Source organism: Ursus americanus, chromosome 2 (genome assembly GCF_024610735.1).
Source record: "Ursus americanus isolate L20-20 chromosome 2, mUrsAme1.1.p, whole genome shotgun sequence".
Taxonomy (NCBI): domain Eukaryota; kingdom Metazoa; phylum Chordata; class Mammalia; order Carnivora; family Ursidae; genus Ursus; species Ursus americanus.
The window spans coordinates 52,842,426-52,855,370 of NC_142128.1; the positions used below are offsets into that span (position 1 = coordinate 52,842,426).

The 12,945-nt window shown below is 38.7% G+C and overlaps 1 protein-coding gene and 1 pseudogene across 3 annotated transcripts in view; one reads left to right on the forward strand and one right to left on the reverse strand.

The window, feature by feature from the left end:
• The window catches only part of LYPLAL1 (lysophospholipase like 1), a 92,088-nt gene that overhangs the window by 35,847 nt on the left and 43,296 nt on the right, over nucleotides 1–12,945 (reverse strand). For 2 of the 3 annotated variants that reach the window (XR_006781822.2, XR_006781821.2), the window contains exon 7: nucleotides 3,366–3,423. Coding sequence is in view for 1 of the 3 variants with exons in the window: in XM_045809624.2 (XP_045665580.1) it covers nucleotides 3,416–3,423 (8 nt within the window). In the remaining 2 variants the exon portion in view is untranslated. Of the gene's footprint in view, nucleotides 1–3,329; nucleotides 3,424–12,945 lie in introns of those variants that run through there. The other variant, XM_045809624.2, reaches the window with a different exon arrangement.
• Nucleotides 2,522–2,613, forward strand: LOC123800183 (small nucleolar RNA U3; annotated as a pseudogene).

The following is a 12,945-nucleotide window of genomic DNA, read 5'->3' on the forward strand; positions in this document are numbered from 1 at the left end:
CTCCATGATTACATTTCTTTATATAACTTGTGTCCCTGGAATTAATAATTACCTTATTTTGTTTTTTTTTTGAGACAAGGATAGAGCTTTATTGAAATTGTGTTCAGACAACCAAACAGCCACTTGAAAAATATGATAATAAAATTGGACCACAGTCAGAAAAAAAGTCTAAATGGATTAGAGATCTAAATGTAAACAATGAAACTATACAATGGGTGGATTCCTTTTAGCCTGAGTGTGAGAAGAAGCTTTTATTTTTTTAAATTTTTTTTATTATAATAATATTTTTAAATTATATGTTAGTCACCATACAGTACATCCCTGGTTTCCGATGTAAAGTTCGATGATTCATTAGTTGCGTATAACACCCAGCGCACCATGCAATACGTGCCCTCCTTACTACCCATCACCAGCCTATCCCATTCCCCTACCCCCCCTCCCCTCTGAAGCCCTCAGTTTGTTTCTCAGAGTCCATAGTCTCTCATGCTTCATTCCCCCTTCTGATTACCCCCTTTTTCTTTATCCCTTTCTTCTCCTACTGATCTTCCTAGTTCTTATGTTCCATAGATGAGAGAAACCATATAATTGTCTTTCTCTGCTTGACTTATTTCACTTAGCATTATCTCCTCCAGTGCTGTCCATGTTGCAGCAAACGTTGAGAAATCATTCTTTTTGATAGCTGAGTAATATTCCATTGTATATATGGACCACATCTTCTTAATCCAGTCATCTGTTGAAGGGCATCTTGGCTCCTTCCACGATTTAGCTATTGTGGACAATGCTGCTATGAACATTGGGGTGCATATGGCCCTTCTCTTCACTATGTCTGTATCTTTGGGGTAAATACCCAGTAGTGCAATGGCTGGATCATAGGGTAGCTCAATTTTTAACTTTTTAAGGGACCTCCACACTGTTTTCCAGAGTGGCTGTACCAACTTGCATTCCCACCAACAATGTAGGAGGGATCCCCTTTCTCCACATCCTCTCCAACAATTATTGTCTCTTGCCTTGTCAATTTTTGCCATTGTAACTGGTGTAAGGTGGTATCTCAGTGTGGTTTTGATTTGAATTTCCCTGATGGCTAATGATTTTGAACATTTTTTTCATGTGTCTGTTAGCCATTTGTATGTCTTCATTGGAAAAGTGTCTATTCATATCTTCTGCCCATTTTATGATTTGTTTATTTGTTTCTTGTGTATTGAGTTTGAGAAGTTCTTTGTAGATCTTGGATACCAGTCTTTTATCTGTAGTGTCATTTGCAAATATCTTCTCCCATTTCGTGGGCTGCCTCTTAGTTTTTTTGACTGTTTCCTTGGCTGTGCAGAAGCTTTTTATCTTGATGAAGGCCCACAAGTTCATTTTTTCTTTTGTTTCTCTTGCCTTTGGAGATATGTCTTGAAAAAGTTTGCTGTGGCTGATGTCAAAGAGGTTGCTGCCTATGCTCTCCTCTAGGATTTTGATGGGTTCCTGTCTCACATTGAGGTCTTTCATCCATTTGGAGTTTATCTTTGTGTATTGTGTGAGCGAGTGGTCAAGTTTCATTCTTTTGCATGTAGCTGTCCAATTTTTCCAGCACCATTTATTGAAGAGATTTTTTTTCCACTGGATGTTTTTTCCTGCTTTATCAAAGATCAGTTGCCCAAAGAGCCGAGGGTCCATTTCTGGGCTCTCTATTCTGTTCCATTGGTCTATGTGTCTGTTTTTGTGCCAGTACCATGCTGTCTTTGTGATCACAGCTTTGTAGTTCAGCTCAAAATCCGGCATTGTGATGCCCCCAGCTTTGTTTTTCCTTTTCAACACTTCCTTGGCGATTTGTAGCCTTTTCTGGTTCCACACAAATTTAAGGGCTGTTTGTTCCAGTTCTTTCAAAAATGTCCTCGGTATTTTGATCAGGATAGCTTTGAAAGTGTAGATTGCTCTGGGTAGCATGGACATTTTAACTATGTTAATTCTTCCGATCCATGAGCATGGAATATTTTTCCATCTTTTTGTGTCTTCTTCAATGTCTTTCAAGAGTGATTTGTAGTTTCTAGAATATAGGTCCTTTACGTCTCTGGTTAAGTTAATTCCAAGGTAACGTATGGTTTTTGGTGCTATTGTAAATGGGATGGATTCCCTAATTTCTCTTTCTTCAGTTTCACTGTTCGTGTATAGAAATGCAACTGATTTCTGAGCATTGATTTTGTATCCCGCCACATTACTGAATTGCTCTATAACTTCTAGTAGTTTGGGGTGGATTCTTTTGGGTTTTCCATATAGAGTATCATGTCATCTGTGAAGAGCGACATTTTGACTTCTTCTTTGCTGATTTGGATACCTTTTATCCCTTTTTGTTGTCTGATTGCTGTTGCAAGGACTTCTAGTACTACGTTGAATAATAACGGCGAGAGTGGGCATCCTTGTCGTGTTCCTGATCTTAAGGGAAAGGCTTCCAGCTTTTCCCCATTGAGAATGATATTTGCTGTAGGCTTTTCATAGATGGTTTTTATGAGATTGAGGAATGTACCCTCTATCCCTACACAAGACTATACTTTCAGGGATCATTTCTATAGTTTGTTACCTTATTTTATTTGTTTCACATGAGATGTACTCACCACTAATTCAAACCCCTGTCTCTCCTATCTGAACAAGAAATTAGCACCTTTCTTTAGAATGGGTGATTTCTCAGGCTTGGAATTTCTGGCAAAATACCTAGATAGTAGGAAAGTCTCTTCTAATATATTGTTAACATTTACTAACTAGTGTATTTTCTGTCTCTCACAATAGGCTGGAAGCTCCATGAGGGCAAGAACCATATCTTGGTTGTTCCGCTCTGTAAGCCTAGCACATGCTGTGGCCCTTGGCCCAGAGAACTCACTCAACAAATATTTATGGCATGGAATGTAATGGTTACATAATACTGTAACTCCCTGAAGCTAAATTACCTTAAAAAGCCTCTGTTTCAAAGAAAAATCTATCACGTTTTATTTACATAGCTAAAAAAGCCATTGGCGTGGCAGTCCTCCTAACAACATCAGTTTGTCCTAAAAATAAATTTAAATTTCACCTTTTAAAAATACTTCCAACCTTTGAAGGAGAATTTTGCACTCTTCAAAAATCTGTTTGTGTAGTTAGAAGACTTTGATGGTATTGGTTTCAGGGCAAAGGATCCGACCAATATCTAGATTCCAAATAGTTAAAGATACATTTACTAGCTGGGTGGCCTTGGACAGATAAGTTAATTCATTTTGTGCCTTAGTTTACTCACATATAAAATGGGGATAATTATGGTACTTACCTCAGAAGATTGTTGTGAAGATTAAAAGAGCTAAAAGTGTTTAGAAATGTACTTGAAAAAAAAAAAAAACTGCCAGATAACTACTTACCACAGAGATACACCGAGGTATGTGTCCCATTCTTGAAGCTTGGGGAACATTCATGTAACTATAGTAAAGAAAATAACAAATTAAATACATCATGTGGGGAAAGCAATCCTATATATCTCAGGTGATGAACTGTAGTGATCGATGCCCCTTAAGAAGAAAGTTTTTTACTACCGTGGGTATGCCAGGACTTTTTGTTGCCTCCTGGGCATACATTTTCTTTCCAACTTCCTCCTTCCTGGCAGAACCCAGTTTCATTCAGGTATCTGCTCCCCACAGAGCCACACGCATCATGAGAAGGTGATCCTATCCCCAGCTCTAGGGAATGGACCCTGATTTGACAAAGCCAATCATGATAACCCCACTTCTTTTCTCTTGCCAACGACTGGTTTAGAAATAGGCATGTGAACCAAGTCTGGACAATAACACGTGAGAGGGTGGTCTTCTGGGGACCTTTAAGGCAGGTTTCTCACTCAGAAGAAAAAGCCAGAAAAACAGACGGTGTTTCTTATTATTCTTGATGATGTTGTATCTGAATGTAATGCCTGGAACTGCCGAGGCCATCAGAAGCCATAACGACTGACACCACAGCCAGCTCTTGGGATGGCAGTGCCAAGGGACGGAAGGAACTTGGGTCCCCAACAGCCTGCTTGCACAGCAGAGGACACTTTGCTTAGAGCTTGCCCAACCTGTGGACTTCTTGTTACGTGAAGCAATACATTTATTTCTTCATTCAGTTTGAGTCTGCTATAAGCTAAGTGTTTGTGGCTCCCCCCATCAAATTCATATGTGGAAATCCTAATGCCCAATGTGATAATATTAAGAGATGGGACCTATGGGAGGTGATTAGGACATGAGGGAGGAACCTTCATGAATGGGATTTGTGTTCTTTCAAAAGAAGCTCTAGAGTGATTCCCTCGTCCCTCCCACAATGGAGGACACAGCCAGAAGTCATTAGTCTGCAACCCGGAAGAAGATCTCCACCAGAACCTGACCATGCTGGCACATTGATCTTGAACTTCCAGTGTCCAGAACTGTGAGAATACATTTCTGTTGTTTATAAGCCACCCAGTCTGTGGTATTTTGTTATTACAGTCCTAATGGACTAAGACAGAGTCTGTGTTTTCTATTACATGCTGTTCCAAAGCATCCAAACTGATAAAATGTCCTTTTAAAATAGCCATTAAGGAGTAAGTTATTATTTAGTTAAACATATACTGTTCTCCTTTAAGAAAACCATATCATGGAGAAAGAGTGATACAATAACACTTTCCCTTTTCTTCTATAAGGTGTCAAAATCCAAAGATTATTTTTTAATGTCATTCTTCAACCAATTATTTTCATTGCCAAGTCCTATACAATCTAAAAACATTCTTGTGGCACTTTTCCAAAGCCACGTTGTACAGCAAAAGTTTCCATTTAGAGTATAAGTTTCTTCTCAAATGGGACACACTAAATTTAAAGAAGAGTGGCTGTTCAAAGTGCAAGACTATGAAAGCCTCAACACCATAATCGACCAAAATGAACCCAAAAATGCAAAAGTAGCATTGCAAATGTTAGTACTTAAAAGTAGGAAAAAGCCCAAGTTCATTTCACAAGCTAAGAAATATTAGCCAGGAAAAATATAATTTAGGTCAGAATCAAAACACACCAGAATCAACACCCAGCTCCTGTTTTTGAAAGAGTAAAGCAGAGTGGCAGGAAGTAAGTTAAGGTAATTCTGGAAAGTCTTCTGACCTCCTTTGATTCAGATTTAGATTTCCTCTCATGGAGGAACAGACGTGCCACTAGAATGTAAGCTCCTTCAGGGTAGGAATTTCTGTCTCTGTGGTCAAGCACCCTATCCTAACACTGAAAATAATATTCAATGAATGCTCATTGAATTAATAAATACATATTTTGTAACCGTGGTAGAATTGGGCCCCTGTGAAAGACTACGATGCTTGAAAAAAGATAGACAAGTGAGGATATTTTCTCGTGCCATGCCTTCTCTGTGGTGTGAGGATGCACTGTTTGGTGCTCTGGCAGCCATTCTGTGACCATAGAATGACAAGTGTCAGGAAAAAAAGTCAATATGCTGGGGATGGCAGAGTGAACAGATGAAAAAGTCTGGGTCTTTAATGATAGTGTTGGACAGCTATACCAAAACTGAGAACACTTTTCCTCCAACTCTCTTCTGTGAGGTTAGAAACTGTTTTTACCATTTAAGTCATAGTTTCTCAGGTTTTCTGCAACCATATCACTCTGTCCTAACAACTTTCACTTTGAATATGTTTCTGACAAGTGAGAAGCTATTTCATTATCGTACCTATCTCTCCTTCAAGGTAAGAAATTTAGGAAAGATAAACATTCAGTTGGGCAGGCAAGAGAAATGCAAAAGCCTAAAATAAGTCTGTGCCAATGAATAGTGGGGATTATAAAAGAAGGGGTCATAAGAAACAGGTCAGAGATGCACTCAACAGAACCTGGGGATTAGATTTAGGAAGATTAAGGTGAAAGGGAGATAAAAAAGGATTCTATCATTCCTTGTTTGTGGTACTGGGAGGAAAGCTGCCCTCTTAGCTATAGTAAGATGAACAATAGGAATAGGAGTAGAATTAGGGGAAATGATGATCAGGTTATCTACCCTGGAGTTGGTGCTCATGGGATATCAACAATATCAGTGAGAAGATACCTAGCAAGTCATTGGAAAATCTGGTCTTGTATTCAAAAATAAAATTGGGTGTCTCAGTTGTCAATATGTGAATCAGACACATAGATGGGAGTGTTTGACAATTTCCGTGGTGTAAAGATTCCCACCGTGGGCATTTTCAAGCTACCGGTGGTTTAACAACCAATTTGCAAAATTTCTGAAAATGTTACAATTGGGAGTCTGTAAAACTGGCTCTAAAACAACTCAGGAGTAGAACTATCACTATTATTAGGATTGGAGGTACATGAATAAACTCATTTTATATATATATATATATGTGTGTGTGTGTATTCTCTCTATATGTATGTATATTCCATATATATTCTAAATTTTATGTATATATGGATTCATACAATATAAATATATGGACATAATACAGACTACATAAGGATAATATATAACAATACAAATACATAATACAGACTATGCATAAATATACATAAGTATAGTTGTAAATGTGTGTATATGAATATTCATACATTTATCCTCAGTTTTTCCCCGCTGAGGGCCTGGGAACTGCAATACCCCGAAAGAATAAGTCTACCTAGTGCTCCATTAATTGGAGCCAGAAGTCCTTGGAGAAGTGATTGATTCAGAGATTGGGCAACAAAAGTACAAGATAAGCCTGATATATTTTTTTGAACTGTAAAATATTGCAATTTTCAGAGAATGAAAGGGACACGTAAAAATGACACCAAAGCCAACTCAAAGAGGCTCCAAATCACCAATTCTGGGATAATGTCAGTATCAAAAAAATATTTACGACATATTACTGTGACATGTTACAACCCACTGAATAAAATATGAAGCCATGAGTTGATTCTGATGTAAGTAAACAAATTAAAACTTTTATGAAAAATTAGAACCCAACAGACTCTTAATCAGGAAACAAACTGCGGGTTGCTGGAAGGGGTGGGGTGGGGGATGGGGTAACTGGGTGATGGACAATAAGAAGGGTATATGATATGAGTACTGGGTATTATATAAGACTGATGAATCACCGATCTCTACCTCTGAAACTAATAATACATTATATGTTAATTAATTGAATTTAAATTTAAAAAGTTGATGTATATTAACTTTATAAAATAAAGCTGACATTGTTCTTCAAAATAAATAATTAAAAAAAAAGAATTAGATATTACCAGAGTCTCAAAGAACCTCATCACAAAATACTTACTAATTTCAAAAAGGAAAAGGATAACTTTATAGTGAATAATTCTTTATAAAGTGAAGTAATCATATTGATAAAATGATCAAAGTGAACATTTTTAGTAATGAGATAAATTGAAACCATGACTCACTTGATAGGATACAATGAAAAGTATATATCATCACTTCTATATTTCTGCATGAGAAGAATTAAATATAATCATAAGGAAATATCAGAAAAATCCAGTTTACAAAAATAACTGGCCTAAAAGCTGGACTAAACGTGTTAAGGTAATGCAAGTCAAAGAAAGACTGAAAAATTGCTCTAGACCAAAGGCAACTAAAGAAACTTAACAACTTAATACAGTGTATGATCTGGCATGGACTGTTTTGCTATAAAGGATATAATTGAACATTTGGCAAAAGCTCAATGGGGATCTAATCTAATGAGGATTGGATAGCAGTAATGCATTATTTTGAATTTCTTATTATGGTTGTAGCATAGAACTTTAGAATGTTCCTCTTTATGGGAAATACACACCAAAGTATTAAAATATGATAAGGCATTTTGTTGGCAATTTTTTTGCAAATAGTTCAGAAAAAAAAAACTTATTTGTACTATACTTACAACTGGTTTTTATATACATTTAAACTTTAAAAAAATATGCACCAGTATATCCTACCTTTCTAGTTGTTATAACTCAACTATAAGATACTAAATTAGTTTTACAAGTTAACTACTTCATTGTACATAATATTTTAACTCAATGAAACTATTTTTTTCTATATGATTTTAAACTTTCTCCTAGTTAATTCACATTCCTCGTTACATATATTCTTATACCAACCATCAAAAGTAGCTTGGAAATTACCTGCCCTATTGTTTGGATAGAGAAAACGAGGCAAAAATAGCTCAGTAATCATCATTCACTAATAGACAATTAAGTGCTGAATATTCATGTCACGGAAGACACCACATAAAGTGCCATCACATGTATCTCAGAGCTGTCAGCAACAAAGCTGGACCAGAATTTCAGGTCATCTGATATCCACCCTGTGTTTTCTAATGACTTGTTATCCCAGTGAGGTTCCCCATGAGCCGCCAACTTCATTCAGTTGATAGTGGCTCCTGGAGTGCTGTGCTGAGAAGGAAGAATCTACCTGGCTCCTTAGGGAAGAATGCCTTGCTTGATGACCCATATCTGCTGGAGGTTGCGTGGGGAGCAGAATGCATACTGGTGGGTTTTGTTGTTGTTTGTTTGCTGTTTTTTCCCATCTTGACTGCAAAATGTTGTCTTTCTAAACATTAAATCTAACCTCAGGGGAAGCTAACATGGAAGACAGGACCACATTCCTGGAGTCTTATAAAAGAAGTTCCAAAGAGTATCCAAAAAAATCTTAGATAAGAAGTCAGCAGGAAATGATAATTATGTGATCTATTTCTCGCGTGTCTATTCTGTACCAATCACAGTACTAACTATTGAGGAGGAAAACAAATATCTAGCCCTTGCGTTTGAGATCAAAATTTGGAATGGGTAGAGGACCAACATACAAAGATTCCATATAGAAACATGGAAACAGAGCAACTTCTTTTGCCAAAGATAACTGGACGAGGCATCGAGTTGCTCAAAACCTGTGTCTTAACTATCAGGAGTTTGTCAGTTGAGGGAGGAGAGAGCCTTCCAGATGGAGGGAATGATATACTGAAGGCAAAGTCTTGACAAAGTGGCATGTCAAGGGAATTTGGGTGTGGCAGAAGCATTGGGAGTGTGTGTGTGTGTGTGTGTATGTGTGTGTGTGTGTGTATTCATGTGCACTGTGACATGAGAGAGAAAAGGGGCAAAAGATAAAGCTGAAATAGGAGGTAGGGACCAGACTGTGAAGGGATTTACTGCTTAGTTAGAAAATTCTAATAATTTTATTCTGAAGATATCGGGAAGCCAGCAGGATGTTGTTAGGTAGGGGGGCAGGCCAATAACTCTGATGTCATGCTGGAGAATGAATAGATGGAAGAAACCGGAGGCAAGGAGACCCATCCAAAGGCAAGATAAGACTGGAACTAAGACAGAGACTTTGAGGCTGGCTTAAGGCCAAAATGGAAAGATGCTTGTTTGATAGAACAAGAAAGCATTTGCTAATTGACGCGGTGTAATGATGAGAGGTGGGGAAGAGTAGAGTATAACCCAAAGACATTATTATGTAGAGGAAAGTCCTTTAAAAGAGATCACAACAAGAGAAGCAGTTTGGGAATGGACAACGAAGCAATACTTTTTTTTTTTTTTTTAAGATTTTATTTATTTATTTGACAGAGATAGAGACAGCCGGCGAGAAAGGGAACACAAGCAGGGGGAGTGGGAGAGGAAGAAGCAGGCTCTCAGTGGAGGAGCCAGATGCGGGGCTCGATCCCAGGACTCCGGGACCACGCCCTGAGCCGAAGGCAGACGCTTAAGGACTGAGCCACCCAGGCACCCCAACGAAGCAATACTTCTTAACTGCTGTGTGGGTCCTTCACATTTAATTTCATAACAAACCCATTTTACAGCTGGGAGAACAGAAACTTGGAGATTAGGTTTCTTTTTTAACCCAACTCACACATTTGATCAATGTGAACATTTTGCATTGTTTCGAATATATTCAAGGTAAGTGGCTGCCTGACAACCAGCAGGGAGCTGGAGAGCTCCAGCAGGATGTTCAAAACACTGGTGTGGGTCTAGGGGGAGAGCTGAAGGTAGAGAGGCATAGGTGCGGAGCTCGCAGTCCAGAGCTACAGAAGTGGAAGATCACTCAGAGAGCGAAAAAAAGGAAAAACTGAACCAAAAGAAACCTCCATATTAAGGGGCTCACAGTAAAGGAGCCACTGAAGGAGACAGAGAAATAGTCCTCAGACACTAGAAAAACCAAACTGGAGGGTTCACGTTTCCAGAATCAGGGTTAATCAGTGTCAAGTCCTAGGAAGATATCAAGTAAGATAAGGATTGAATCAGGCTATAGGATTCAGAAATTAGAACTCTGATAAAAATGGTTACTAATCTGAAAAAAATTTTTAAATCTATACCATGACTTAAAAATTAGGTTGGGCTTGCTATGTTGCATTGAGGCAGAGGGAGAGACCGCTGCATTCTTTCAGCAAAACAGGAAAAATGGTGCCAAAAGCAGCATGCGTATAAAATATCTACAAAGGAAAGGAAATGGCTCTGAATCTAAAGTATTTGAAATTTACGTGAATTTGTAGCTATACTTTCTGAACACCACTGCGATAGCTTTGCAGCACTGTGGAAAGAGCACCAGAAAGACCAATCACGTTTGAGCCCTGCCGATTCAGGACGAGAAGTGCGTCACTGAACTTCTCTGGGTCTCGGTTTCCATATGTGTAAAATGATAATCTGAATTCCCTCCAGCAGTAAAACTCTTTGATTCGATGGCAGAACTAAGACAATGTTCAGCAGCTGCCCTGAAGCACACTTCACATTTCACAGGATAATTAAGAAAACTAAAAAAAAAAAAAAAAAAAAAAGCATTTCAGCTATTTGAAATCGATATATTCTTCATTTGCCATTTTAAAATCCTGTTTTTAGACTTAACTAGAGATTTATTGCTGTTGAAGTGAAATTTTTAAAGGGAACCATTTATTTGCTTCTGCCAGTCGCATGCCGTGAACTTTGGTTTTAACACTTCTCTCTTGTTATGTGATAGAGAAACTGGCTTAATACTTAATGCCCAGGGGAAAGACTTCCGTCTCTCATAGACACCCCCACCCAATTTTTCAATTTCAATAATTTCATTGGCAAAAGAAAGCATACCAGAAGTGGCCAAAATTAATATGTCAAGTAACTAATATGTCAAGTGTATCTCTAGTTACAACTGGACAAGCCAACAACTGACTAGAAAAAATTAGGGTGGGAAGAAAGAGGGAAACAGAAAATGAAAACAGAGTGATTTTTAACTAAAGTAATACTATGCCTGTAAGAGTAGGTAGTGAAACACCAAATCAAACCAAAACCCCAATTATTAATTCGTTAGAGTAACAAAAAATGAAGTAACGAGGTATATTGAAATCACCCCAAAAATGAATTTAAAATAAAATGCAAAGGCATCATATTTGCTCATCACTTTTTAAGACAGAAAGACAGAAAGGAAGAAAGAAGAAAAGAAAAAAAAAGAGGGAGGAAGGAAGGAAGGAAGGGAAAAAGGGAGGGAGGGAAGGAGGAAGGAAGGAAGGAAGGAAGGAAGGAAGGAAGGAAGGAAGGAAGGAAGGAAGGAAGAAAGAAAGATTCCAGATGCTCTGAACTAAATTATTGGCAAAACCATGTCTCTTATGGACATTTTGCCCAAAATATTTCTTTAAAACAGGATGTGCTCTATTTATCATAGAACCATTAATTCTATTCTCAATACAAAAATCTTACATGTCTTTCACAACGAATCCAAAACAAAGGCCTATATAAAATCACAAAGGTAATCTACATAATAACATTGAGGTTAGCACAAAGAAAATACACTTTAAAATAACATTTTACATTTTTGTAGAAGTCCACTCAATATTTCAAATGAAATTTCTCTCATTTTCTGAAATACTGGCGTACTAGAGAAGAATGAACGCTTTGCGGGGTGGTTAAACAGAACTTGAAGGAAGTCCATGGGAAATGGTTGCAAAGATATTGACCAAATCGTATGGTCAATTGGACAATAAATGGTCTTCCATCTTATTTCCTCTTAATGAGGTGAATTTAGGGAAGTGATTATAGGCTGAGGAGAGGGGTCAAAACAACGACCCAAATGATGCCCTGTTTGTTGCTAATTTTGGTCCAAGCGGGAGGACAGCCTTGGGCCCACCCCCTCTGAATGAGTGTGAACATTGTTCTGAACTAGCGAGCAAAAGGTTCTGTCCTCTTGAGAAACAGTTAACAGAGACGCATACCTGCATTGGGTATGAAATCCCTACACGCAGAGACCAGGCAAATCTTTAGAACAATCTCCGCTTCGCCTGGAAGACGAGGGCGTTGTGCCGGATGCTTGTTAACCGGGAGCAACAGCTGAGTCATCTTCAGCTCAGCCTCTGCTGTGGTCGGTCACGCCGACCTCGGTCCATCTGAAGATGGTGGTTAAAGGCCTCGGAGCTTTGTTTTTGTTTTTCTGCTGTGGGCCCTACCTGCTTTCAGGAAGCTTTGGGCCTTTCGGAAAATTTCCCTGAAATAATGTCCCATTGGAAAACCACAGAGAGGGCACTGACTGGTATTAAAACTCTTATTGTCCTGGATTTGGCTTACAATGCTGATGAGGTGGATTCCACGAAGAGTGAGAACCTGACATCGAAATAAATTTTTGCAAGCAACCGCCATGCCTCTCAGCGCTGAGACGTGATTCGCTTACTGTGTGGTGTCCTCTTCCTCTCTACACCCCCGCGACCATCCCTTCTCCTTTCACTGACCTCCGCTGCTTTAAGGAGAAAGGAGGTTAGGGCTGGGGTGACATCTCCCTGTTCCCAAAAGGGATGAAAGGCCACAATCTATCGAGTGTTTTGGGGAATATTGGGAAGGAAAGGGATTCACACTGCTGTGGCCCTGGTGGGTATGAACACCTGAATTACCGTTTTACTGGGTCCCCTGTGGTGATGGGATGCCCAAATTCAACTGATGGGGTTGGGGCAGAGCTCACAGTGGGGAAGGAAGTCAGCATGAACGTGGTGGTGGGGCCTCTGTGTTAACGCACTGCTGTTCTGGGTTCCAGTTGCTGCATGTA